At 46.9% G+C, this 27,527-nt stretch overlaps 1 protein-coding gene across 2 annotated transcripts in view; it reads left to right on the forward strand.

The window, feature by feature from the left end:
* The window catches only part of LOC137538708 (uncharacterized), a 39,214-nt gene extending 31,952 nt beyond the window's left edge, over positions 1-7,262 (forward strand). For both annotated transcript variants that reach the window (XM_068261004.1, XM_068261005.1), the window contains 2 exons: positions 1,685-1,801; positions 3,949-7,262. In XM_068261004.1, coding sequence (XP_068117105.1) covers positions 1,685-1,801; positions 3,949-4,074 — 243 coding nt within the window. In that variant the 3' untranslated portion in view covers positions 4,075-7,262. The remainder of the gene's footprint in view (positions 1-1,684; positions 1,802-3,948) is intronic.
* The last annotated feature ends 20,265 nt before the right edge of the window (positions 7,263-27,527 follow it).

Consider the following 27,527-nt stretch of genomic DNA (forward strand, 5'->3'; position numbering starts at 1 on the left):
ACAGACATCTCGCTAGCCTCCAGGTTAGTGCAACATTCTAGCTAAGTTCACACTTGGGATGGATGCACAATGGTGCGTTACAGCGTATTTTGAACGGATACACTGTGCCCTGTCTTAGTCTCCAGCAAGCGCATTTACACTACTTATTGTGGTGCATCTGGCACTCTGCTGCCGCCATCATTGCCACTTTTCAAGTCCTCATGCCGCTTCTCACCTGTCTTCAGTTACCATTTGGGTCCTCCACGTGTTCTGATACCGCTGCTGGGCTTCGGGACAACTGCTGATAGGCTCAGAGCCTGGGCCAAGCTACCATTGGTCAGAGCCAGGGGTGTTGCTAGGATACAGAAGGATCCGGGGCACTTTTGGGCACTCCAGATGAAAAATGGGTCTGGCCATGTACCGGAATGTGGTTGTGGGAAGAGTCAAATTTACATGAAGTTAACAGCGGTCAAAGTAGGCCTGCCCATCAAAATGTTGGATGAATCCCTCTTCTGCATTAATAAAAAGCAGCATATCACATAATTAGACCGTGTCACTTAAACAAAAGTAGGCAGTTACCTGGCTTCTGTGCTGGCTGGTCTGGCTTGCTGCTGGGTGGGCTGGCCTGATGCCAGGATGTCTGGCAGTCTCACCCATAGCATTCCCTGACCTTCTAAAGGACCCCCTCTAATGGGCCTCCCAGTGAGGCACTGCAACTCCCAGCATGCCCCCATAGCAGAACCACAGCTCCCTGCATTTCACCATAAAGGCATCAAAGCATCCAGCATGGCATCACAGCCCCCAATATGCCCACAGAGGCACCACAGCTCCCACCATTGAGGCACCACAGCTTCCAGCATGCCCCCATAGAGGCTCCACAGCTCTATGGGGGAATGCTGGGAGCTGTGGTGCCTATATGGGGGCATGTTGGGCACTGTGATGCTTCTATGGGGAATGCTGGGTGCTGTGGTGCCTCTCTGGGTTATGCTACTCTGCCTGGGGGACATTGGGGGCACCCCAGGATAGATCCGGGGGACATGCCACTGATCTTTGGGGCTAGCAGCACCCCTGGTCAGAGAAATGGGATTCTACCTAGCAACAGGAAGAATTCTCATTGGTCCACCACTTGGGAACCAATGAAAATTCCCACTGTGGCTGTGAAGGATACCCTTTGGTCTTTTGCATTGCAGTGATGGCCCTGGTTCTACCAGGACTCTGATACCTGTACTTCTGTTCCATAGGCTTGCACAGGAGGACCGCTCCGGTACCTCCCAGTGTATTTCCGGTGTCCTCTGTTTATGGCTCCTGGTGTCACCTGCCTGCATTGCATGGACGCCAGAAAGCCACTGAGAGCTGCAGGATGTGTAGAAGATGGCACCAGGAGGATTGATAAGTCGTTTCTGTCCTGCAAACTGACCATGTTCTGTCCCCAATATCCCCCTCAGGAATGCCAGTTAGTTGAGACTTTGGGATGCCCAAGTTCTGGATAATGTTAACTTTGCTGTAATTTAAGAATTATCACAACTTTTTTATGCTCTGATAATCAACAGCTGCAGCTTTTTGTCTATTAACCATTTTTTTTTTTTTCGGTTGTTCGGAAGGTGTGAAAGTGAAGAGATCTTGGTGCTTTCTGATTGCTGTTTGGTTTACAGAGTGAATGTGGTTGGAGTAAATGTGACCTTTGACCTCTTTATACTTTCTGCAGTTCCTAGAAAAAGTTGGCTTTGTGAACGTGCGGGCTCAGGATCGGACAGAACAGTTTGTGCAAGTTCTAAATAAAGAGCTGGCTCGGACCCAGGCAATCAAGCAGGAATTCATACAGGTACACTGAACAGATTGAAAACTCTGAAACCACAGTGAGGTACATTCACAGAACCCCAGTAAACTTTGTGTGCAGGCAGTGCTTGGAAAGTGTAGCAGGCTTTGTGCAAATTACGGAATTCCCATAGCTTGCGTTATACATGAAACTTAGGTGTTCTATGTATAACATTATTTACACTAATTGCTTTAAAGTGGTCTGAAACTCTGACATAACATTCAATAAAAATGTGTTTTCCTACACTTTTTTACTAATACAGTTATCATATTCACTTTTGTGCACAAGTAATATTGTCTGTCTACAAATTACAAGTTCCCAAAGTGTAGTTTATCCTGCCCTGAAAGCTGTCATTGCATTTTATTCCAACTGATTTTTATGATGGATTAAAATATTCTAATGAGCTGTTCTGAACTGTGTGTGTCTAAAGCAGAGACCGCTTCTCAGAGTGTTTTTTTTAATTTGATACACAAATGTATCAACATTGGAATGTAAACAAAGATAAGGTTATCTCCAGTCTGGATGCGGATTTGAAGCTGAATAGCAGTACAAAGTGCTTTGTTTAACCATTTCAGTAATGTTCTGCTACAAATATTTTTTCTGGTATAGTAGCTTCAAAGAGAACCTGTAACAAAAAAAAATTCCCCTAGGGGGACTCTCCTCGGGAGGGGGAAGCCTCCAGGTCCCAATGAGGCTTCCCCCACCCTTGTAGCTGCAGGCAGTCCAGCGCTGCCTCCCCCGAAGTGTCCTAGAATCCTCCCTCGACAAGCGCTGATTTATTTACCTTTTCTGGCTCCAGCGGGGGCGCTGTTGTGGCTCTGCGCACGGACATAGGCGAAAATAGACTATCTCCGTCGGGTCCGCTCTACTGCGCAGAAGATTTGCGCCTGCGCAGTAGAAAGGCCCGACAGCGATCGGCTATTTCCGCCCATCTCCGAGGCGGAAAGCCTATACTGCGCTGGAGGCGGGAAGGTATTCTGAAATGGTGTGCTGACCTGGACTTTTTGCCTTACTGTTGAATACTTGGGCTCAGCACCTACAGGTCACACCACCCGCATCTTGGGTAAGGTGTGCCACCTCTGCAACACAACTGTACTTTTCGTCATATAAGATGGGGAGAAAAAGCCTGTTTCTTATATGCCGAATACAGGGAGTCCCCAACTTATGAACGCCTGCCAATATTGTCCCCTGTTACTGGCTCACTCCCTGTGTCTCCACTCCCTCCTAAATGTCTCCCACTCCACTGTTTATAATTAGCAGTGTCGGCAGCTTGGCTCATCTAATCCATGGTTCCTATGGCGATCACAGACCTCTTCTTCTCTCCTGCACTGCTCCCCTAGTGTCAGCTTCTGCTGATGACGTGATCAGCAGAAACCGGCATTAGGGGAGCCGTGCAGGAGAGAATAGGCCTGCGGTCCCCGCAGGAACCATGGATTAGTTGAGCCAAGCTAGTGACACTGCTTAGCCATTCTTATTGTTTCAATAAAGAGCTTTACATTTTTGGAAGTGCCATCCTCCATCGTGTTTACTGCTATTTAAACACGGGAGGGGGTGGGGGAGCAGAGATACAGGGGGAGGTGGGGACACATGGGGGACTGAAGGGGACACACTGGTGACAGAAGGGGACACATGAGGGACTTAGGAGGACACAATAATTGGGGGAGAACAATTTATATCATATTTTCCCTGGGTTTTGCCCTCTAAACCTAGGTGTTTTATATACTGGAGCGCCGTATACACCGACAAAATACGGTAATTTGCGCAAAGCGCGCTAAACTCTAAATGCGCTACCTGCACATATAAAGTGTATGAAGTTAAAGTACCCCTTACATGGGGTAAATAAACTTAATGAAGCCCATGGTGGGCTAGATTAACCCCTTCTGAGTGTCCAGTTCCTGTCTCTGTTCCTCATAAGTATTCAGCGGGATCCTTCATTTCCCTAAAGTTTCCCCAAGTTGCACTGTGCTTGACTGTATGCTTCACTGTACACAACGCGTGGATCAGTCTGTCACAATCAGTCATGTTTTTGCTGTCACAGGGAGCGCAGTGGTCACTGTGAATGCAGCCTTAGTGATTCTTCCCCATTTATGTTTTTTTTGTCATATTTCTGCAGAGAGCCTCTCACTTACAACTTCTCTGTCTTCCTGTTACAGAATTTTTCTGAAGAGGACTACAAGTACATCATTGATGGCTGGAAAGAAAAACTCCATCGCTGCAGTTTGGGGGACCAGCGCTGGGGCTTATTCTATGCAGAGAAGCCACTGGAGATCATCGCATAAAATCTTCCTTCTGTTTATCACAAAAATACCTATTAAGGCCCAGCTGCAGGGAAAGAAAATATTTTACCTCTAGGAAGTATGTAAAGGGATTAGAATGGATATACAGCCATCTGTGTCCCCTCAGAGGAGATATTTCCTCACTTCCTGTATATAGATCTCCGTATAAGCCCTGGTAGCAGTGGGGACAGGAAATGAGCGACAGCCACACAAACTTTATGGGGTTCTAACACTATTGCATGCTACAAAAAGCTTTGACTTGTCCCTATCCTTATTAGAAGGATCTTCCCACTTCCTGTCAGGGCAGGAATTATGGTAAATGCCTCATGATGGGGATCCAGACTGCTTTTCTGGCAGTGGGTTTTAAAAGTAAAGGATTTTTAGGTTTGTACAGTATTTCTACAAGTGTTGATGACACATGCCTTATTCAATTAACGATTACTCTTGAGTTTTGTCACAGGAGATATTTTCACATATGCAATTCAATTTTTCTCCTGCGTTTTCCCATAGGTGATATACTCACACCTTGTCAATAAAATGCATTTTAAACCACCAGTAAGAAAGAAAATACTCCATTTTTATAGTACTTTTTCACTTACTTTTGATACTTTTTTTTCAATTGCAAAGTGCTGAACAGTTATTTTGTACAGAAAATGAAAAATGATCTCTGAGGAGATAGCCCAGGAGAAAAAGTGAATTGCAAATGGGCCCATATCAATAAAATGTGGTTTGAGCCTTCAGAAAACAAGGACATACTCAAAATATGTTTATTACTTTTTATCCGCGTTTTAGTACTTCTCAGTTGTTGAGTGCTGACAAGCGATTTGGTACATAGGATGAAAGAGTATTTTCTGGGTGAAAAATTAATTGAATTAAGGCCACAGGCTGATTTCTGTGCTTTTACCTGACATTCTGTTTATAGTAGCAGGCAGGTTCTGTGGAATCTGGTCTAGGAGCTCCCCCTGGTTGTAAACGAAATAATGCGTAATTCTCTAAGCCCAGCTGGTGTCACTTACTAACCATGTAACAGGTCAGTGGTGAGGCAGGAAGCTGTGTGTATGAGTCGGGTGTTTCCTGTCCAGTGCATCCCCATCATCCCTTTAGATGTGCTGTAGCCACCAGGGAGAGCTCTTCCGTAAGAGTAGAGAGTAAAAACCTCTTAAAAAGTCATCTTCCTCTGCTTTGATACAGTGATCAGTAAAATCAGCTGTTTTCAGCATTACCGAATGTGGTGATGCTTAGTGAATGGCATAGACCGGATACAAAAATCGTAGTGTGGTTCACCCCTGATATATAAAAATGTAAACAATTTCAAACAGACAGAACAGTGGGGTTTTTTTTGAACCAGAGTTCTTGTAGTTTATTCTTTCTTTACAGTCTCTCCAAATCGCGGACAAAGCATATAGGTACAAAAGATAGAACTTTCACTTCACATCAATAGACTGCCTGACACGTGTTTAGTGGCCAGCAGCCGCTTCCTCAGAGGCACATCGTATACAAGCATCTGTTAAGAAACCTATAAGCCAAAGTACATACCGTTAGAGATCCATGCGCAAGTCAGGATAAAAAGCCACTCGAAAAAAGATGAAGGGGGTGGGGTCAAATATTCATACTTCTCTTACCTGTAGGTTTACGTAAGGTAACACCGCGATCTGAAACAATGCAGACAAAATAAGGTAATAAGCTAAAATCTAGACAGCCCCCTGTAAGGCCTGGAACCCACTGCAAAACGCAATCGCTAATCGCAATAGCTAGCATTTTGTATGAACAGTTTGCAAGTGATTTCATGAGCATTTTAGGGAGCGTTTTTAAAAAGTGTATCAATTTGCTAGGAGTTGTTTAGCGATTAGCGTTTTAAAGTCTGATTGGTCCTTTCAATTAATTTTAATTTTGTTATAGTGTGCAGTAACTTTAAAACGCTAGCAGAATCGCTCCGTGCAGGTTTTGATGAGCGATTACGCCAGCGATGATATACTTAACATTGAAGGGCTAATGCTCCCAAAATGCTGCATGTCCTGCAATTGCGATTTCAAGAAGCGCAATCGCTTCAGTGGAAGTTGCCCCATCCATTAACATTAGCTGAGCGTTTTGGCAAAACGGGAATCGCTCTAGAAATGCTCACAAAACCGATCTTGGGGGTTCCAGCCCTAAAGGGCTAGAAAAGTCTCCTCTATGTAAAATACCACATTGAAAATATCTCAAAGAAAATCCATCAGTGCACCAACCCCTATGAGTGACAGACAGCTACTGGTGTTATTAGAAATAACACCAGAAATTATTTCTAATAACACCAGTTATATAGATCTCCCTGTGCCTGCGTGGGTTTCCTCTGGGTACTCCGGTTTCCTCCCACATCCCAAAACATACATATGAGTTACTTGGCTTCCCCTGAATTGGCCCTAGACTACGATACATACACTACACAAGATGCAAACATACGACTACAGTCAGTAGGGATTAAATTGTGAGCCCCTCTGAGGAACAGTGACAAAACAATACACTTTGTACAGCGCTGTGGAAGATGTCGGCGCTATATAAATAATAATAATGTTCAATTCAATCATTTCAATATTGTCTTTAATGTCTAAACCACAGACCATTTCTTGATTAACTGCCTTGGACTTGTATTACAAAAAAAAAAAGATTCACTTTGTCAGCTTTATTGCAATCCATAAACTGCGGGGTGTATAAAGTGTCTGTAGAATAGTCTCTATTCCTCTCCAGTCATAAGCTTAAAGTTTTAGAATCGTGCAAACTCTACTTCAAAACAGGGCTTTGCAGGAGGCTAATTGTGCAAAGTTCAGGTTCTGTCCCTGCTAATTCTAGTCATGGTAGAAATTACATGAATTTTGTGCTCAATGAGATTTCTCTCCAAGCAACTAATCAGGGTTTTCTCTTACATGTTCCAGTCTGCTTCAGCAAAATCACAAAGAGAATGTCTCTGATAGGAAAAATGTTAACTGTGTTACGATTGCTTTATATACGAGGTCCAGAAAGGTTTATAACCGGTTTAGATCTTCAGATATCACCATAAAAAGGTGATAAAGTGTTTGATTTTTGTTTGTGATGATATATTTTATATGGTCTTGAGAGGGACAATTATTTGATGGTTGATTAAAAAAAAGAAAAATCATTTGCATTTGTTTTAAAAGTATTAATTCCGCTCCAATAAATTATTTTTATGGTTTTTATATATGTGTCTGTAGTCCATTAAACCAAGTCCATGACCAAGTTAGATAACTGTGATTGATGTATTAACCTTTCCAAGGAATGCAACCATGGGATTCTAAGAGAGTTTAAGTCATTATGAAGCAACCCTCCAAAAAAAAGCTCATACGGCCTTTCTCCTCCTCGTTCCACCACTTCCTGGTCCTCTCTCTGTGAACTTGTTCCACCATTTCCTGGTCCTCTCTCCTTTCCCTTGTTCCAACCACTTCCTGATCCTCTCTCCTTTCCCTTGTTCCAACCACTTCCTGGTCCTCTCTCCTTTCCCTTGTTCCAACCACTTCCTGGTCCTCTCTCTGTGCCCTTGTTCCACCATTTCCTGCTCCTCTCTCCTTTCCCTTGTTCCAACCACTTCCTGCTCCTTTCCCTTGTTCCAACCACTTCCTTCTCCTCTCTCCATGTCCTCATTCCAACACTATCCCCTGGTCAAGTTGCGCACCTTTGTAACTCCTCAGCAATTAGCGTCCAAGAGTACTTCCGAAGGAGGATGCATCCGTTCTAGCGCATGCACGATCTCAGACTCGCGCGTGTGCACTACAGAGCCCCTCGTTTTCATAAGTACTTCCAAATGAGGCCTGAACAGGGCTAAAGACCCAAAGGATGCCTGAACAGGGCCAAATACCTATTCTACCATGCATGTTGCTGGAACTATGGGATGGAGAGAGGACAAGGTAGGCTCTATAGGATCCAGAGCCTTCCCTATCCATAGGTGAGTAGCAAACTATTTTTTGGGGGGCTGCTTCACATTTACTTTAAAGCCCTCTTCACCTCCATCCTCCCTGCACCAATCCTACATGTAAACCTCATATTAACAAAACTCACTATATACTCACCTACCTGCAGCGTTAATTACTATTCCCCCCGCCAGGTCCATGTGGATGATGGGGAATTAGTGTTTTTAAAGTAACTTCAGCTCCATCTTCTGATGGCGCCGAAGTTACTCACTGTGCGCCGCTATAGCCGTAATTCCTATTATGGTCTATAGTGGCGACGGCTGCGCCCAAATCTCCTGCATTGGATTCCTTGTGTTTGACCCCAGGAAATAAAGTGGCAAAGGGAAGTGTGGCCGTGTTTACAGTGGTGCATTGCAGTGCAGCAGAACAGCACAGCGCATGCGTTGGGCTACAAGGGAGTGCAAGCAGTGTGTCACTGCAAAACTTGATAATTAATGGTTAGGGTTCATTGAGTGCATGCTTCACTGTATGCAATGTGTGGGTAACGTGTGCAGGGCTGTGGGTTTGGAGTCCGAGTTGAGTCCAGTGTTCTCCCCAGAAATTTTTTCCAGCCGGGTGGCATGAAAAAGTAGCCGGGTAGGGCGTGATAACAGAATGCAGGGCCGGCGCTTCTCTGCATACAGCAGAGGAGAAGATGAGCCGATGACAGCCGGGTGGTCACCAAAACTAGCCTGGTGGAGCACCCGCCTAAAAGAGCCTGGGGAGAACACTGGAGTCAGCAATTTTGGGTACTTTATAAACTGAGGGGTCGGATGATTTTTGTACCAAATTCATTACCCTGGTAAGTATTAGACTAAGGAGCTGGAGTCGAGGAGTCGGAGCCATTTGGATGTGGGAGTCAGAGGTTTCATAAACTGAGGAGTTGGAGTCAGAGTTGGAGTCTGAGGATTTTTGTACCGACTCAGCCCTGAACGTGTGGCACATCTTTCCCAATCAATTGCATTGCTGCTGTCACAAGTAATACAATGGTCTCTATGAATGTGGCCTAACCATTTTGCAGGTACAAAGCTCCACAGACACTGCACTGACAGGGGTACTGATGGTACACTGGCAAGGGCACAGACTATACTCTGCACAAACAAAAGCACAGCCCACTCACAAAAAAGAAAAAAAACAACACAAGATGTGTCCTCCAAGTACAACTTCGGCACTGCCTACAAAATACCCTCTACAGCTAAATATTTACACCTCTCCGCACCACCATAAGTAGAGCCCCCAAAACAAATTATAGCACTTTAAAGATATATTCTACCCCACCCCGAAAAAAAATGCCATCTTTATACATCTCACCCTAACATAAAAAAAGTCTTCAAACAGGGCAATGCAGAGGATCCTCCAGGACGCAAAAGGGTACTGGAGCCCATATGGAAAAACAGCTCCACCATAGGAGCCTATTACAAAAGCCGCGATTAACGGCAAAGAACGTACATTTCTATCTGGTGCCTTAATTTACCTTCTTTGCTGCTAAACACGGATTTTATAATGGCCGGGTTATGTGGAAAAGAAAGTACATTTCAGCGGCTGGAGGCACCCGATTGTCAGCAAGGAAAATTTAGAACCCGCTATGCAATGCCACAATTTGCATTTCCGCAAACCCGATTCTATGGGGTGCCTCCAGGTGCTGAAATGTACCTTTTTCAGTAAACATTACCGATATTTTGCTATTGGAATCCAGCAGTAGAATATCGCTAATTTTATTGATATTCTACTAGCGGCAATCCCCTGCGCCCTTTTTTCCAGGTGCCTTTATTTCATGTATGCCCTCAAGGGGCACTGCTTAAATTGAAACTCTAAAAAGGGGCACCAATCAATCAATTGTGATAAATTGTGTATGTAATTCTAAGTCCACAGAAAGCAATATTAGTCCCTCCACCTCATCCCCTTTCCTTACAAGACAACTGTAGTGAGAGTGATATAGAGGCTGCCATATTTATTTCCACTTAAACAATACCAGTTACCTGGCAGCCCTGATGATCTATTTGACTGCTGTAGTGTCTGAATAACACCAGGATCCAGCATGCAGCTAATCTTGTCAGATCTGACAATAATGTCAGAAACTCCTGGAGCAATATCAGCATAGTTAAAATGCCACATTCCCGCAGCACAACTATGTAATTAAACCCCCCAAATCCCTGGGGCAAAATGCGGGGATGACTTTCTGGTAGAGGCAGAGCTTTGCGCAGTAGCTCTGCCTCTACTTGCGTCAATCCCTGCTGATTACCGCCTCTATTCCCCCTCTCAGTCTTCTTTCACTGAGAGGGGCAGGGAGAGGCGGAGATCCACGCGGAGATTGACGCTAATGGAGGCAGAGCTACAGCGCTAAGCTCTGCCGACCCGGGCAGCAAAATCCATGACCTGGAAAGTCGTGGAATTTTGCCCCAGTATTTGGGGGGTTTAATCACTTCATTCTGCTGCAGGAATTTGGCGTTTTAGCTATGCTGATATTGCTCAAGATAAATGTCAAATAAAAAGAGCATTTTTAGAAGGCTTCAGACTCTAACCACTTGACGACCGCAGTGTTAACTCCCCCTAACAACCAGGCTCTTTCCTGTTAAGCTGGACTGTGCAGGCTTTTCAGCCTCCTGCGCAGCCCAGCTATGGAGCCCAGCGATCAGACTCGCCTCCTTTTTTTTTGTCCCTAAGGGGACATGCCTCCTGAAGTGTCCGATCGCTGTGGCCGTTTTTTTTTCTAAGCCAATCAGAGGCCAGGATCGCCGATCTTGTACAGCGCTGTACGGATGTAAACAAAGGGGTTTTCTTACCCTTTTAGTTTACAAACAGCCTGCTAGCCGCAATCGGCGGCTAGCAGGCTAATCACGGAAATCCGTTCCGTGAAGAGGCAGGGAACGATCGTGCATGCGCGCGGCCGTTCCCTGGGAAACTGCAGCCCCAGGATTTGACGCCCATCGGTGTTAGGCGGTCCCCAGGTAGTTAACAGCAGTAGCCATGGAGCCTTTTTGCTCCACCTCCCTCAAATCAGCAGTAATAGGTGCCCCCTATTAGAGTGGGCACAGTGGGGCATGATGTAGGCATGAACATTCCTATCATTACTGTGACCTCCAGGCTCGGACTGGGCCACCAGGAACTTGGGAGAATTCACGATGGTTCTCCCTCTTCAGGCCCCACACCAAGCAGCAGGAGGGGGTAATAGCGGAGGGGGGAACAAACATGCAGCTAATCTTGTCAGATCTGACAATAACATCAGAAACTCCTGATCTGCCGCGTGCTTGTTCAGGGTCTACAGCTAAAAGTATTAGAGGTAAAGAATCAGCAGTAATAGGTGCCCCCTATTAGAGTGGGCACAGTGGGGCATAAACTCACCTATCATTACTGCGACCTTTGTCCCTTTTGATCAGCACCTATGCTGTTTTTCAGGCAAAGAAGCACGGGCTGCCAATATTGGCATTGGGTGCTAAGCATCAGTAGGTGCAGTTGCAGTAAATGCCAAGGTGGGTAGGGGTTGCGTGTGGGCCCCAGGCTGAAACTTTCTGGTGGGCCCTTGGTGTCCCAGTCCGACGCTGGCGCCCTCTGTCCCTTTTTGATCGGCAACCATGTTTTTTTTTTTTTCAGGCAAATAAGAAGAGGTTGCCAATAAGGAAACGGTGCTAAACCTCAGTAGCTGCAAAGTTTCAGTATGTGCAAAGTTGCAGTATGTGAAGTAGGTGCTAAGATGAGAACGTCTAATGTGTGCAAAGTTACAATGGGTGCGGAGGTGCCAAAGTACAGTTGCAATGGGTACCAAGGTCCAGTTTGTGCTAAATTGAAGTGGATGCTAAGTAGTACTGGGTGTTACTTTTCAGTGGGTGCTGAGCAGTATTGGGTGCTGATTGAGCAGCAGATGGTGCTAAACAGTAGTGGGTGCCATGTAAATGCTGGATACAGGCATTGTCTTTTTTTCAACCAATCTATGTAAGTGCATGTAGGTTCTGTGGGAAGAACATGAGTGGGTACTGGGTGTTTTATGCGTTTGAACCATGGGTGGGTACTGGGTGCAGGCCATGAAAGGGTACTAGATGCATATAATTGCTAGGTACTGGGCACCATGTGGGTAAAGACCATGGTTGGGTACTGAGTGCGGGCCATGAAGGGTATTTGTTGCCATATATGTGCTAGCATAGGTGGGTACTGGGTGCCATATAGGAGCTGGTTGCTAGGTAGGAGGTACTAAATCCCACCTGGAGGCTGAGTGCTGCCTATGTGAATACTGCAATTATTCGCCACAGGTACAGACTATGCTAGAGCTTGTAAGTGCATAAGGTACAGGCTATGCTTGCACTTGTAGTGCATCAGGTACAGGCTATGCTAGCACTTGTAGTGCATCAGGTACAGGCTATGCTAGCACTTGTAGTGCATCAGGTACAGGCTATGCTAGCACTTGTAGTGCATCAGGTACAGGCTATGCTAGCACTTGTAGTGCATCAGGTACAGGCTATGCTAGCACTTGTACTGCTTCAAAGATACAGGCTATGCTGGAACTTGTAGTGCATCACAGACACAGGCTATGTTGGCACTTGTAGTGCATCAGGTACAGACTAAGCTTGCACTTGTAGTGCATCACACCCAGGCTATACAGGCACTTGTAGTGCATCACATACAGGCTATGGAGGCACTTGTAGTTCATCACACTGGCACTTGTAGTTCATCACACACGGGCTATGCTGGCACTTGTAGTGCATCACATACAGGCTATACTGGCACTTGTAGTGCACCACATACAGGTTATACTGGCACTTGTAGTGCATTACACACAGGCTATACTGGCACTTGTAGTGCACCACATACAGGCTATACTGGCACTTGTAGTGCATTACACACAGGCTATACTGGCACTTGTAGTGCATTACATACAGGCTATGGAGGCACTTGTAGTTCATTACACTGGCACTTGTAGTGCATCACACATGGGCTATACTGGCACTTGTAGTGCATCACATGCAGGCTATGCTGGCACTTGTCGTGCATCACATACAGGCTATACTTGCAGTTGTAGTGCAACAGGTACACGCTATGATGGCACTTGGAGTGCTTTTGGTGCAGGCTATACTATCACTTGAAGTGCTTTAGGTACAGGCACATACAGCTTGGCACTCTTGAGGCATGCTGAGCCATGCAGTCCCCTTCCCCAGCTGTCACTCACGCAGCCTGTTTCTCTACCGGGAGTCGTGGCTCTCCTGGTTTGACGAGTTGATCCTCCACCATGCAGCGGGCTCCTGTCCTCCCTGTATCTGTCCTCCTCCTTCCCGAAAGTCCTCGGACCACTCTGCGCTGTGACACCGCCACCAGCAACCCCACACTCGCCGAGTCACCCGAGTGGCAGCTCCAGTAACATGCCTTCCCGGAATCCCCACCCCTCCACATAACTGACAGGCAGGAACTGGGGTGGAGATATTCTCTGTGTCTGCCCGCTGTACTTAATAAGCCACCCCATTCACCCATTCACCTATTGCTTGCAACAAGCTGTCGGATAGGGGCGATTTGCAATTATTTGTACTGGTGGCATGCAGGGAACAGTTTGCTATGATAGCCCTTTGAACTCTGCTGCCCTAGGCACTGGCCTTGGCGGTCTTTCATAAATCCGGCCCTGCAGAAAGAAGCTGAGAGATGGCACTCCCTGTGCAAGGTAATATAGGGAAATATAATAAAAAAGAAATATTTCCTTCTACTGATTACCTAATTTCTCCCCCACTTAAAGAGAATCTGTATTGTTAAAATCACACAAAAGTAAACATACCAGTGCGTTAGGGGACATCTCCTATTACCCTCTGTCACAATTTCGCCGCTCCTCGCCGCAATAACAGTGGTTAAAAACAGTTTTAAAAAGTTTGTTTATAAACAAACAAAATGGCCACCAAAACAGGAAGTAGGTTGATGTACAGTATGTCCACACATAGAAAATACATTCATACACAAGCAGGCTGTATACATCCTTCCTTTTGTAGCTCAAGAGATCATTCTACACAGGCAGTGTGCATAGAGGGGCCTGGAAGGGGGAGTTCATAGCAGAACCACAACACTGAAGAACTTGGCAGCCTTCCAGACACAGGCTGACAAGTCTGACAAGAGAGAGATAAGTTGATTTATTACAGAGATGGTGATAGTAGAACGTGCTGCAGTAAGCCAGAACACATTAGAATAGCTTTTGGAACTTGTAGGATGATAAAAAACAGGCTGTAATTTTTGTTACGGAGTCTCTTTAAAGCGATTAGTAGCCGAAAATTCCACCCAACCTAACCCTATTGATGTCTAACCCAACTCCCTCCCCCCCATGCCTAATCCTTACTACCCCTTCTGCTGATGCCTAACCGTAACTACCCCTTCTGCCGATGCCTAACCCTAACTGCCCCACACCGGTGCCTGACCCTGACTACCCTCCCCCCCCCCAGCCTAACTCTGACTACCCCCCCTGCCGATGTCTAACTGAAACACCCCCCCCCCCCCCCGCCGATGCCAAAACCTAACTACCCCCGTGCCGATGTCTAACCCTAAGTACCCACACGCCGACGCCTAACCCTAACTACCCCCCTGCCGATGTCTAACCCCAACTACCCTCACGCCGATCCCTAACCCAGACTACTCCCCCTGCCGATGTCTAACTGAAACATCCCCCTGTCGATGCCTAACCCTAACTACCCCTGCCGATGTCTAAGGGCCTGTTTCCACTACACGCATATTGGTTGCAGAAAAACTGACTTTAATGAATGCCTATGGGAAAATCTGCATCAGAAAAATCGTGTTAAGTGGAAAGAGGCCCATAGACATTCACTGAAGTCAGTTTTTCTGCATCCAATCTGCGTGTAGAGGAAACAAGCCCTTACCCTAACTACCCCTGCCGATGTCTAACACTAAGTACCCCACCCAGCCGATGCCTAACCCTGACTAACCTTATCCCCTCCAGCTGCAAACCTGGCAAAAAAAACCCCTAACGTGTGTTTGTTGGTTGCAAAAATTATAGCCGAGATTAATGAAAGCCACGCATGTGCAGTTATGCACAGTCCATAGAGTGCGCATGTGCTGTGCGATAAGTCGCAAAATCTGTTGGGAAGGAAAATCTTTCACCGCACCCACGGCCGGCCTTTGACCTGAGCGACCGGTCGCTCAGGGCGCCTGCTTTCAGGGGGGCGCACGCTTCCCTCCCTAAGATAAAAGTATCTTCCCCGCCGGCTGCCGCACAGCTTCCCTCTTTCCCTATGCGCCCGCTCTGAGCACCTCTTATTTCCCTTCCTTCCCTCCCTCCTAGAGAACGGTGCAGGCAGTGGCTCTGACTCACCGTCTATCTCGCAAACAAACAGCAGCTTTGCTCAGCTGAGCTCCCGGGACATTCTTCTGCATTGTGGCTTTAAGGGTGCTCGCTTGATGAGGTCATCAAGCAAAGCCCTTATGTCCCGGGAGCTGACCAGAGCTGCTGTTTGCGAGATGGATGGTAAGTGACACTCACTGCCTGCACCATTCTCTATGAGGGAGGGAGGGAAGGAAGGAAGGGAAATGACAGGTGCTCAGAGCGGGGCGCATTAATCAAAGGGAAGGAGGGAAGCTGTGTGCCGGGGAAAGATACTTTTATTGGAGGGAGGGAAGCTGAGTGCCAGGGGGCTTCTTATTTGACTCTGTGTGTGTGTGTGTGTTCTGCGTATGTGCGATCTGCTTGTATGTGATCTGCGCATGTGTGTGTGCTGCTTGTATGTGATCTGCGCGTGTGTGTGTGCTGCTTGTATGTGATCTGCGCGTGTGTGTGTGCTGCTTGTATGTGATCTGCGCGTGTGTGTGTGTGCTGCTTGTATGTGATCTGCGCATGTGTGTGTGCTGCTTGTATGTGATCTGCCCGTGTGTGTGTGCTGCTTGTATGTGATCTGCCCGTGTGTGTGCTGCTTGTATGTGATCTGCCCGTGTGTGTGTGCTACTTGTATGTGATCTGCGTGTGTGTGTGTGTGTGTGCTGCTTGTATGTGATCTGTGTGTGTGTGTGTGCTGCTTGTATGTGATCTGTGTGTGTGTGTGTGCTGCTTGTATGTGATCTGCCCGTGTGTGTGTGCTGCTTGTATGTGATCTGCGTGTGTGTGTGTGTGTGTGCTGCTTGTATGTGATCTGTGTGTGTGTGTGTGCTGCTTGTATGTGATCTGTGTGTGTGTGTGTGTGTGCTGCTTGTATGTGATCTGTGTGTGTGTGCGATCTGCTTGTATGTGATCTGCATGTATGAGTGTGTATATGTCTATGTGTGAGATCCGCATGTGTGTGTGCGCGAGATCTGCTTGTATGTGATCAGCATGTGTGAGTGTGTATATATATATATATATATATATATGTGTATATATATATATATGTGTGTGTGTGTGTGTGTGATCTGCATGTGTGTGTACGAGATCTGCGCGTGTGTGTGCGTGCGTGCGCGCGAGATCTGCGTGTGTGTATGATCTGCTTGTATGAGATCTGCATTTGTGAGTGTGTGTATGTGTGTGCGCGAGATCTGCATGTGTCTGTGTGATCTGCATGTGTGCAATCTGTGTCTGCGTGCGTGAAGAGGATGAATGGGGGGGGGGCACCAAAATCTGGTTCGCTCAGAGCGCTGTGAAACCTAAGGCCGGCCCTGACCGCACCAGCACCTGAATTATCAAGATTTAATAGCTGCGCACAAATTTGGCGCTGTGCGAGCTGGCCAGAATCATGATCAGTGCCCTATAACAGGCAAAGCACTGTGTCATGAAATATATATACACACACACTGTATCATATGATTTAATAAATGCACTTTGAGCGCGGGCACGGATGCTGATGTCACCTGCATCGTCTTCCGCACAGCTGCAAGGCTACGTCATAATAGTTAACAGGAAACACTTCTCTCGGACGGATTAGCAGCGGCTGGAGCAGAAAAGCTGGACGTGACCCCGTATCGTCCCTAACTACACCGCAGACAAGTGCTGTCCTGTCTACTAGCTGGAGGCATCTCACGGAGCAATAGGAGATCACTAAGAACTGTGTCCGGAGCTCCACCTTGTGGCCGTCAGTGGAATGACCTGTCAATGAAAACTTGATTTGGGTAGGTTGTGCCCAAGCAAGCCGAGAGGACGGCATTAGCTGTGCCAGAGCTCCCCCTTGTGGCTGGAATAAGTAACATTACTTTCTCTTCCAGATGCTAGGCATTTTCATGTACTTTTTATGCATCAAGTCCACATCGGACAAATACATTCCATACATGCAGTGCAGTTTCTAGGCTAAAATTTACCCAGGGCGAGGGTGTAAAAATTGCCCCCCCCCCTCCGAGTAAGGTATGGGTGCCCGCAGTATAGGTTAGCCAAGTCTAGTTGCACTTAGTATAGGTCCCCCCAGTATAGGTAGCCAAGAATAGGTACCCCAGTATAGGTAGCCAGGCATAGGTGAGCCAGTATAGTTGCCCCCGCTATAGGTTAGCCAGGTAGGTGCCTCCAGTATAGGTAGCCAGTATAGTTGCCCCCAGTATAGGTTAGATAGGCAGATAGGTAGGTGCTTCAGTACAGGTTAGCTAGGTGGGTGCCTCTAATATAAGTAGCCAGAATAGTTGCCCCCAGCATAGGTTAGATAAGTAGGTGCCCCCCAGTATAGGTTATTTAGGTAGGTGCCTGCAATATAGGTAGCCAGTATAGTTGCTACCTGTATAGGCTAGCTAGGTAGGTGCCCCCAATACAGGTTAGATAAGTGCCCCCAGTATAGGTTAGATAGGTAGCTGCCCCCCCCCCCCCCAGTATAGGTTAGATAAGTAGCTGCCCCCCCCAGTATAGGTTAGATAGGTAGGTGCCCCTCAGTGTAGGTTAGATAGGTAGGTGCCCCTCAGTATAGGTTAGATAGGTAGGTGCCCCCCAGTACAGGTTAAATTAGGTAGCTGCCCCCTAGTATAGGCTAGATTAGACAGGTGCCCCCCTGTATAGGTTAGATTAGGTAGCTGCCCCCCCCAGTATAGGTTAGATAGGTAGGTGCCCCCCAGTATAGGTTAGATTAGGTAGCTGCCCCCCCAGTATAGGTTAGGTAGGTGCCCCTCAGTATAGGTTAGGTAGGTGCCCCTCAGTATAGGTTAGGTAGGTGCCCCCCAGTATAGGTTAGATAGGTAGCTGCCCCCCAGTATAGGTTAGATTAGGTAGCTGCCCCCGGTGTAGGTTAGATAGGTAGCTGCCCCCCCCCCCCCGTGTAGGTTAGATTATGTAGCTGCCCCCCAGTGTAGGTTAGATAGGTAGCTGCCCCCCCGTGTAGGTTAGATTATGTAGCTGCCCCCCAGTGTAGGTTAGATTAGGTAGGTGCCCCCCAGTGTAGGTTAGATTAGGTAGGTGCCCCCCAGTATAGGTTAGAGATAGGTAGCTGCCCCCCAGCGTAGATTAGATTAGGTAGCTGCCCCCAGTATAGGTTAGATAGGTAGCTGCCCCCCAGTGTAGGTTACATAGGTAGCTGCCCCCCAGTGTAGGTTAGATTAGGTAGGTGCCCCCCAGTGTAGGTTAGATTAGGTAGGTGCCCCCCAGTGTAGGTTAGATTAGGTAGGTGCCCCCCAGTGTAGGTTAGATTAGGTAGGTGCCCCCCAGTGTAGGTTAGATTAGGTAGGTAGGTGCCCCCCAGCGTAGGTTAGATTAGGCAGCTGCCCCCCATCGTAGGTTAGATTAGGTAGGTGCCCCCAGGATAGGTTAGATAGGTAGCTGTCCCCAATAATGGAGGGGGGAGCCGCGGGGAGGGCAGCCCGACCTCTCCCTCCCTCTCCTCTCCCGGGCGCCCTCCGTGCTCCCCCCTCAGATGCAGAGCGAGCAGCCGGGAAGCGCTGTTTACAGCTCACCTGCCTGGCTCCAAGCGCTGCTCTCTCGCCGCTGGTCTGTCTCCTCTCTCTCTACGTACTGATACACGCTGCTTCCTGTAGCCGGAAGCAGCGTGTATCAGTACGTATACAGAGAGAGGAGACAGACCAGCGGCGAGAGAGCAGCGCTTGGAGCCAGGCAGGTGAGCTGTAAACAGCGCTTCCCTGCCTGCTCACGGACTCTGCATCTGAGGGGGGAGCACGGAGGGCGCCCGGGAGAGGAGAGGGAGGGAGAGGTCGGGCTGTCCTCCCCGCGGCTCCGGCTCCCACCTCCGTTATAGCGCCCTCCTCCCAACAGCGCCCCGGGCGGCCGCACGCGGCAAGAAACGGGCCTGCATACATGTAACGATTGGTGTCAGCATACAGAGAGAATCTGATTATTGATGATCTGCAGAATCATCAACAATACAGATGTTTAGACAAGGAAAATAGGCAAAAAAGGCGCCCCACAAGATTGCTGGCAAAACACTTCTTGACAGCCACCTACGCTGCCGTGACCAGGATAGATCCTTTTCACCTTTCGAATAGTCAGTCATACAATGTCACAGCGCCAGGATTTATGCTGTCTCAGGCAGTCAAGCAATCCACTTTTACTCCACCTCCAGAGATACACTCAACTCTGCATACTTCCTGTGTGACTCGTTTCACCGGAAACAGAAAAGCAGAAAAAAGTCTCTCTCAGTGGGTAACGGTAACACTTTAATTTTCCATACAAGGCACAATAAAATCGGAGTAAAAGATCACTTACATCAAGAGGGTCCTATGCCAGTATAGGACCCCCTCCGGACATATCGCTTCCCACCCTTGTGGTACTAAGGACATGCACAATCGAACACTGGTGCCCAGCCCGCTCTCGTCCCGACTAGTTTCGGCCTTCCGCCGTCATCAGGGGATACGAGAGCGAGCAGGCTAAGGCACATATATAAAGTCATGAGCATAATTACCTGTAGCATGACAGGTCGCTGTCACCGCCCGGAGCGCTTGGACGCACTGAGGACCACTTCCGGTCGGCGGCCATACTGCATCCGGTTGCGTCAGTGGAACGCATATGCGTTCCACCTATGTAAACAAACAGACAAACGCGGAAGTAACGTCGCATGTACATGCCGACGCTTACTCCGCGGTGACAAGCGGATGGCAGCGGCATGGTAGCTATGGCACTGACGTCAAAACTTCTTAGAGTTAAAATCTATTACTGTAAAACATTATCATTTAAACATCATTCTTAAAACAACAAAATACAATTAGAAAACAAGTGTCTGTATACAGTTAAGGCTATAGCGCCATCTACTGTCCATATCTAATATTGCACTCTCTCCCAAAAAATTCCACATAAACTCCTATCTAAAATCAATCAAGTACAGTTACATGGGCATTACAGCATTGGTTATTACAGAGATATTATTGCACTCTACCCTACAGTCCCTAACATCATATATTGTTGGTATATAGATTGTAGTGCCCATAAAATAAGATATGAATATGAAAGTATAAAATGGATAAAATAGATCCTACCTTTAAAATTTCATAACGAGTATTCACACATGTTACGAGTTAGCTAGAAAACAATTTAAATTAAAATCAATGTTAAGACCAGCCGGGTACATACAGTTCAATTTATAATCCAGTTCATTTCTGACTTAGCAAGATCCCTATCCTGATTGTTGCCCCGCCAGTTCTTAGTTATTTAGTCTATGGCAGAGTACACGAGTCCTTTAGGATTACAATTATGCTGTTCCTTAAAGTGCGCAGATACTGAATGATCCATGTATCCATTTCTGATATTATTGACATGTTCGTATAGCCTCTCCCTGAGTGCCCTCGTGGTCAAACCCACATATTGTAGGCCACAGGGGCACTCAAGGAGATACACCACCATTTTGGACTCGCAATTCAGAAATGTCTTAATCCCAAAAGTCTCTCCACTTCCATTGTTTTTAAAGGAGGTCGTCTTTCGTGCCACCTTTGTGCAATGTCTGCACGCATAGCACGTGCCACATTTGTAAAAGCCAGTAAAGTTTCCCAGACGTCCCGAAGCTTGTGTAGGAACATCTATTGCACTATTGGTGATAATATCTTTTAAGTTCGGTGCCCTCCTATATATTACAGTGGGGTTATCTGGTAAAATATTGGCCAACTCTGGGTCTGCCATTAGGACGTGCCAGTGTTTTTTTTAGAATACTCTTAACTTCCCTATGTTGTACACTGTAATCTGTAATCATCGCTACCTTTTGATCATTATCTCTCTCCGTAGGTTGTTTGTGAATAATCTCTCTCCTATCTTTCTGTTCTATTTCCACTTGGATTTGGTTGATCTCCTCTCTTGTGTAGCCTTTCTCAATAAATCTGGTGGTAAGCATCTCTGCTTCTTTATGAAAATCCTCCAGATTAGTACAATTCCTATACACCCTCAGAAGTTCACTTTTCGGTACAGATCTTAGCCACATTTCATGATGGCAGCTTCCCTTAGGGATGTAGCTGTTACGGTCAGTGGTCTTAAAAAACGTTTGTGTCTTAACGCTACCATTATCATTGTGAATAATCAGGTCTAGATACTCCACATAATCTCTACTGTAATTGCAAGTGAATTTTAAATTTTCATTATTTTTGTTTATGTAATCTATAAACATTAATAAAGAGGCTTCGTCACCCTCCCATAAAAAGACCACATCATCTATGTACCTTCTCCAAAATCGCAATGCAGTATGTCTGTTAGTGTCTATGAACTCCTCCTCCCACTTAGCAACATATAAATTCGCCAAGCTGGGTGCATACTTAGCCCCCATTGCTACACCGATCTTCTGTACAAAAAACTGGTTGTGGTACCAGAAATAATTTCTGCTCATAGCAAATGTTAAGCATTCCATTAAGAAATCTATTTGTGGCCTACTGTAACTCCCAGAGTTCTCCCAAAAATATTTTACCGCTGCACATCCTTTCTTCTGATCTATACCGGTATATAGTGATGTTACGTCAGCGGGCACTAAAAAAGTTCCTTGTTCCAATGTGAAATTTTCCAACATCTTAATAAGTTCTCTAGAGTCCTTTAAATACGAGGGAACATTCACTACGAAGGGTTGTAAAAAGCAATCCAAAAATTCTCCCAGTCTGGCAGTGATAGATCCAATCCCACTAACTATAGGTCTCCCTGCCGTTCTGTAACGATTGGTGTCAGCACACAGAGAGAATCTGATTATTGATGATCTGCAGAATCATCAACAATACAGATGTTTACTTGATTATGGATGATCTGCAGAATCACCAATAATACAAGTATGGCTAACCTCTGGACACCTAATGAAGTATACGTTTTAAGTGTAAGTGTAGGCTATCTCCCGTGAGGCGGGAGATACGGGCAGCTCGGCCAGGAACCACCTGAGGGGCAGGTGGCCCTGGGCTGTGCAGGGACTATCTCCTTGAGAGAGGAGATAGATATAATCTGGCAGCCAGTGATTCCCTGGTAAACTGGAAATCAGACTGTACTGCAGCCAGGGGACTCCAATGGGAAAGAGGCCACTGGCTGTGTTGCTGGAAGGACTCTCTGATGAGCAAGAGGTCCTTGCAGCTAACTGACACTTGGTGGAATAGAGTCTTGGGTAGTACAGACAGACTGAACACTCGAGGGATGAGTGACAGCCAAAAGGGTCGTGCAGGCCAGGTCGGCAACACCCGAGCAAATGGTCATAACAGATATAAATCACAATCCTAGTCTGGGGTGTGAGGACCTTGGTCTAGACACCCAGGAATTAGTCTAAAGAATAACACAGTATCCTATGCTTGGGTGTGAGGTCCCTGGTCACAACACCCTGGAACTGGTCTAAAGTATAACACAGTAATGACACAGTAATCCTAAGCTTGGGTGTGAGGTCCTTGGTCACAACACCCTGGAACTGGTCTAAAGTATAACACAGTAATGACACAGTAATCCTAAGCTTGGGTGTGAGGTCCTTGGTCACAACACCCTGGAACTGGTCTAAAGTATAACACAGTAATGACACAGTAATCCTAAGCTTGGGTGTGAGGTCCTTGTTCACAACACCCTGGAACTGGTCTAAAGTATAACACAGTAATGACACAGTAATCCTAAGCTTGGGTGTGAGGTCCTGTCGCCTGGCGCGCGCACGCGTAGCTCTCCATCTGTGTGAACTAGAAGGTCCAACCAAGCCAGATGCGTGTCTCTGCGCGGAAACCGCTGGTCTGAACGCGGAGATAGCCGCCCTGTCACTAGACCATGCGGTGGCATCTCCGCTGTTCATTACAGTACCCCCCCCCCCCCCCCCCCCCGAGGAGTGGACTCCGGACACCTCCCACCCAGCTTCCCAGGATGTGAGTCATGAAATGCTTTCTTTAATACTTCCGCATGTATGCGACAATCTGGCACCCAAGCTCTTTCCTCCACACCATAACCTTTCCAGAGGACCAGATACTGCACAGAACCTTGCACTAAGTGAGAGTCCAGAATCTTTCCGATCTCATATTCAGGTTGGTTATCAACGACCACAGGGGGGGGGGGGGGGGAGAGGAATCCACGTGCACTGCCACCTTCAACAGAGACACATGGAATGATCTCACACCTCTCATACTGGCTGGGAGATCAATCGCATAAGTGACATTATTGATCTTTCTGATCACTGGGAATGGTCCTATGAATCTAGGTTCCAGTTTGGGTGATGGTTGCTTCAACGCCAAATGCCGAGTGGACACCCATACCATGTCCCCTGGGGAAAACTTCCACTTTACAGACCGTCTCTCATCTGCCTGTTTTATCTGCGGTAGAATGGTCTTAGGCTCAAACCCCCTATATAGAGCGTCTGCTTTGGAATCTTTACTACCTGGTATATGCGTAAGAGGTGACCGTGAGGGACAGAACCCGTCAGAAAAATCCGCACACTGCCCTGCCACTCCTCTGACCTGTATCTTGGTAGTACCAACAGCAACTCTCCCCAAACAATGCCGATGACAATAGGCTGACCATTTCAGTAGCTGTCCTGAAGCCCAGTCAATCTGCGGAGAGTGGAGTTGTAACCAGGGCATACCAAGAACAACAGTAGAGTTTACCATTGGCAGGACAAGGAACTGTAATTTCTCTTCATGCAATGCCCCTAAACAACATGACAACAAGAGGGTTTGGAAAAGAGGTTGACTACTCTGCAACGGAGAGTCATCCACTGCAGTGACCAGAATCTGCCGGTCTAGTGGGAACAAGGGTATCCCCAATTTTTTTACAAAATCGTAATCTATGAAATTCGTTGCAGAACCGGAGTCTACAAAGGCTTCTGCGGAACTAGTCCAACCCTCCCATGTAATAGAGCAGGGAAGGAGCAGACGACTATTGTTTAGAGATATAGACCGCTCGCCTAATGGTATTGACTAACCCCAGGCGGCAGCATTCTCCTGGCCCTTTAGCACCATATGGATCGCGTTTTCTTGGCCTTCTGTGACTCTTTTTCACTTGACTCAGCCCTGAATATCCGATTTGCATCGGCTCGTCTGGGGGTGAAGAAGGTCAAGAAGAGTCGTATGAGACAGACCTTATAGCATTCATACCACGAATCTGTTTCTGGTAGCGCAAACAGCGATCTATCTGCACGGCCAAAGAAATTGCCTCGTCTACAGACTTGGGTTCAGGATGTCCTATCATCACGTCATGGATTGCATCCGACAATCCTGCCAAAAAACAGTCTAACAAAGCATATGCTCCCCATCTAGCCGAGAAAGCCCACTTCCTAAACTCAGCGGCGTAAACCTCAACCGATTTACGACCCTGCCTGAGCATCTTGAGCTTCTTTTCAGCAGTGGAAGAAATATCCGGGTCATCGTATATAATGGCCATGGCCTTAAAAAATTCCTGAACTGATGATAACGCCTCATGCTCTGCATGTAGGCTATATGCCCATGTTTGGGAATCACCCGACAGCAGGGTCTTTATAAATGTTACCCTTTGGGACTCAGTTCCTGACAAGGTAGGCCTCAACTCAAAATAAGACTGTACCCGATCTCTGAAATTCTGAAAGTCAGATATATGGCCAGAAAACTTTTCAGGTACGAACATACGAATGTCCGTGACTGGAGGGGATTGCACTGTATTTATAGTTAATTGAATTTCCTGAATAGCCCCAAATAACTGATTGATCTGAGTCTGCTGGTTCATAATTACCCCGGAAAGATTGTTTACCGCGATGGTCAGGACTTCAACATGACTATACAGTGCGTCCATAGTGTTTTCGGTCTGCCGTTCTGTAACGATTGGTGTCAGCACACAGAGAGAATCTGATTATTGATGATCTGCAGAATCATCAACAATACAGATGTATACTTGATTATGGATGATCTGCAGAATCACCAATAATACAAGTATGGCTAACCTCTGGACACCTAATGAAGTATAAGTTTTAAGTGTAAGTGTGCGCTTTGAGTCCCACGGGAGAAAAGCGCTTTACAAATGTTATTTGTTGTTGTTGTTGTTGTAAGTGTAGGCTATCTCCCGTGAGGCGGGAGATACGGGCTGCTCGGCCAGGAACCACTGGGCTGTGCAGGGACTATCTCCTTGAGAGAGGAGATAGATATAATCTGGCAGCCAGTGATTCCCTGGTAAACTGGAAATCAGACTGTACTGCAGCCAGGGGACTCCAATGGGAAAGAGGCCACTGGCTGTGTTGCTGGAAGGACTCTCTGATGAGCAAGAGGTCCTTGCAGCTAACTGACACTTGGTGGAATAGTGTCACGGGTAGTACAGACAGACTGAACACTCGAGGGATGAGTGACAGCCAGAAGGGTCGGGCAGGCCAGGTCGGCAACACCCGAGCAAATGGTCATAACAGATATAAATCACAATCCTAGTCTGGGGTGGACCTTGGTCTAGACACCCAGGAATTAGTCTAAAGAATGACACAGTATCCTATGCTTGGGTGTGAGGTCCTTGGTCTCAACACCCTGGAACAGGTCTAGAGTATAACACAGTAATGACACAGTAATCCTAAGCTTGAGTGTGAGGTCCTTGGTCACAACACCCTGGAACTGGTCTAAAGTATAACACAGTAATGACACAGTAATCCTAAGCTTGGGTGTGAGGTCCTTGGTCACAACACCCTGGAACTGGTCTAAAGTATAACACAGTAATGACACAGTAATCCTAAGCTTGGGTGTGAGGTCCTTGGTCTCAACACCCTGGAACTGGTCTAAAGTATAACACAGTAATGACACAGTAATCCTAAGCTTGGGTGTGAGGTCCTGTTACCTGGCGCGCGCATGCGTAGCTCTCCATCTGTGTGAACTAGAAGGTCCACCAAGCCAGACGCGTGTCGCTGCGCGGAAACCGCCGGTCTGAACGCGGAGATAGGCGCCCAGTCACTAGACCACGCGGCGGCATCTCTGCTGTTCATTACAATACAGCAGTGCTTTGTGAAAAGCTTTCTGTTATAATGCATAGATGTAAAGTGAGCCATAGGGAAACATGGAAAAATGTATTCACCTGCACTGCACATCATTTGTTTACTGTGTTATAGCAGAACACAGCTTATTCTGTGTAAACCAGCCCTACATCTATGTGTTTTTAATGGAAAGCTTTTTCACAATGCACTGCTGCGTGCATTTTTTTTGTGTGCATTGCTGCTGAATGCATACAAATGTGCATGGAAACTACAAGAGAAAGTGCAAAACAACTGATCAATATAAATGCGCCTTTATCTGCCAGTTGTGTAAATCTTTAGCTGCCATAGCTGTTTAACTGCTGCAAAAGTAAGGTTCAGCCCCACAATTTCTGACTACCAACATCCCGACGGACTCCTGGCCAGTGTTCCCCAAGTGTAAAAAGTGTTTCCTCCATCCCGCGTACATATGTGCCGTGTAAAAGGTGGCAAGCGTGTTTTGGACCTAGAGCCGTGTGATACTCCGATTGTTTAAGGCCTGATGAAGCGGGATTGTGCCCGTGAAACGCGTTGCGGTTTGTTCGTGGAGTATGTGATTAAATTGTTTATATCTCAAGTGACAGCTTCGTGTCCATTTTTGAAGTGACCGGTCCACCACCGACACCCGAATGTTTTAAACTTTTTAGCTTACTTTTATCCTTTTGAAGCCTCTGTACATCCTGTTGGCAGTGTAAAAAGTGTTTCCTCCCTCCCGTGTACATATGTGCAGTGTAAAGTATTGCCTCTGCTCTGTTACAGCTTCTGGCTTCCTCCGGTGTACGGTCATTGCGAGCGCCTGTACCACAAGGCACCAGACGCATGTGTGATGTCACTACACGCATCTGGTGCTATATGGTACAGTCGCTTGCAGTGACACAGAACACCAGAGAAGACTAGGAGTCATGCTGCTGGACATACTTTACTGAGCACAAGCACCTGCGGGACACTTTTCTATTGGGGGGGTGACCTGGCAGGTGGAGGCGGCAGCGCTAGGACAATTTCTGATAGATTTTATGTTGAAATCTATTGAAAATCGGTCTGCAGCATGTGAACAGCCAATAGATCATTTCTCTGATCAGATTTGATCAGAGAGGGATGTGTCTTGATATGCTCATACATCGAGTGATATATGCATCATGTCACGTCGTAGTACTCCCCACGCCTCTGCTTGTTGCAGGGGCTATTGAAGTCAGTGAGGCATGACACTGCCTGTGGTGCGGCACAATGCTTTGGAAGTGCTCTAGGTGCCTCAGAGGCAAAGCACAAGCTGCAGTGCATTACTCTGTGACTCCCG

This window comes from Hyperolius riggenbachi, chromosome 11, assembly GCF_040937935.1.
Source record: "Hyperolius riggenbachi isolate aHypRig1 chromosome 11, aHypRig1.pri, whole genome shotgun sequence".
Classification (NCBI taxonomy): Eukaryota; Metazoa; Chordata; class Amphibia; order Anura; family Hyperoliidae; genus Hyperolius; species Hyperolius riggenbachi.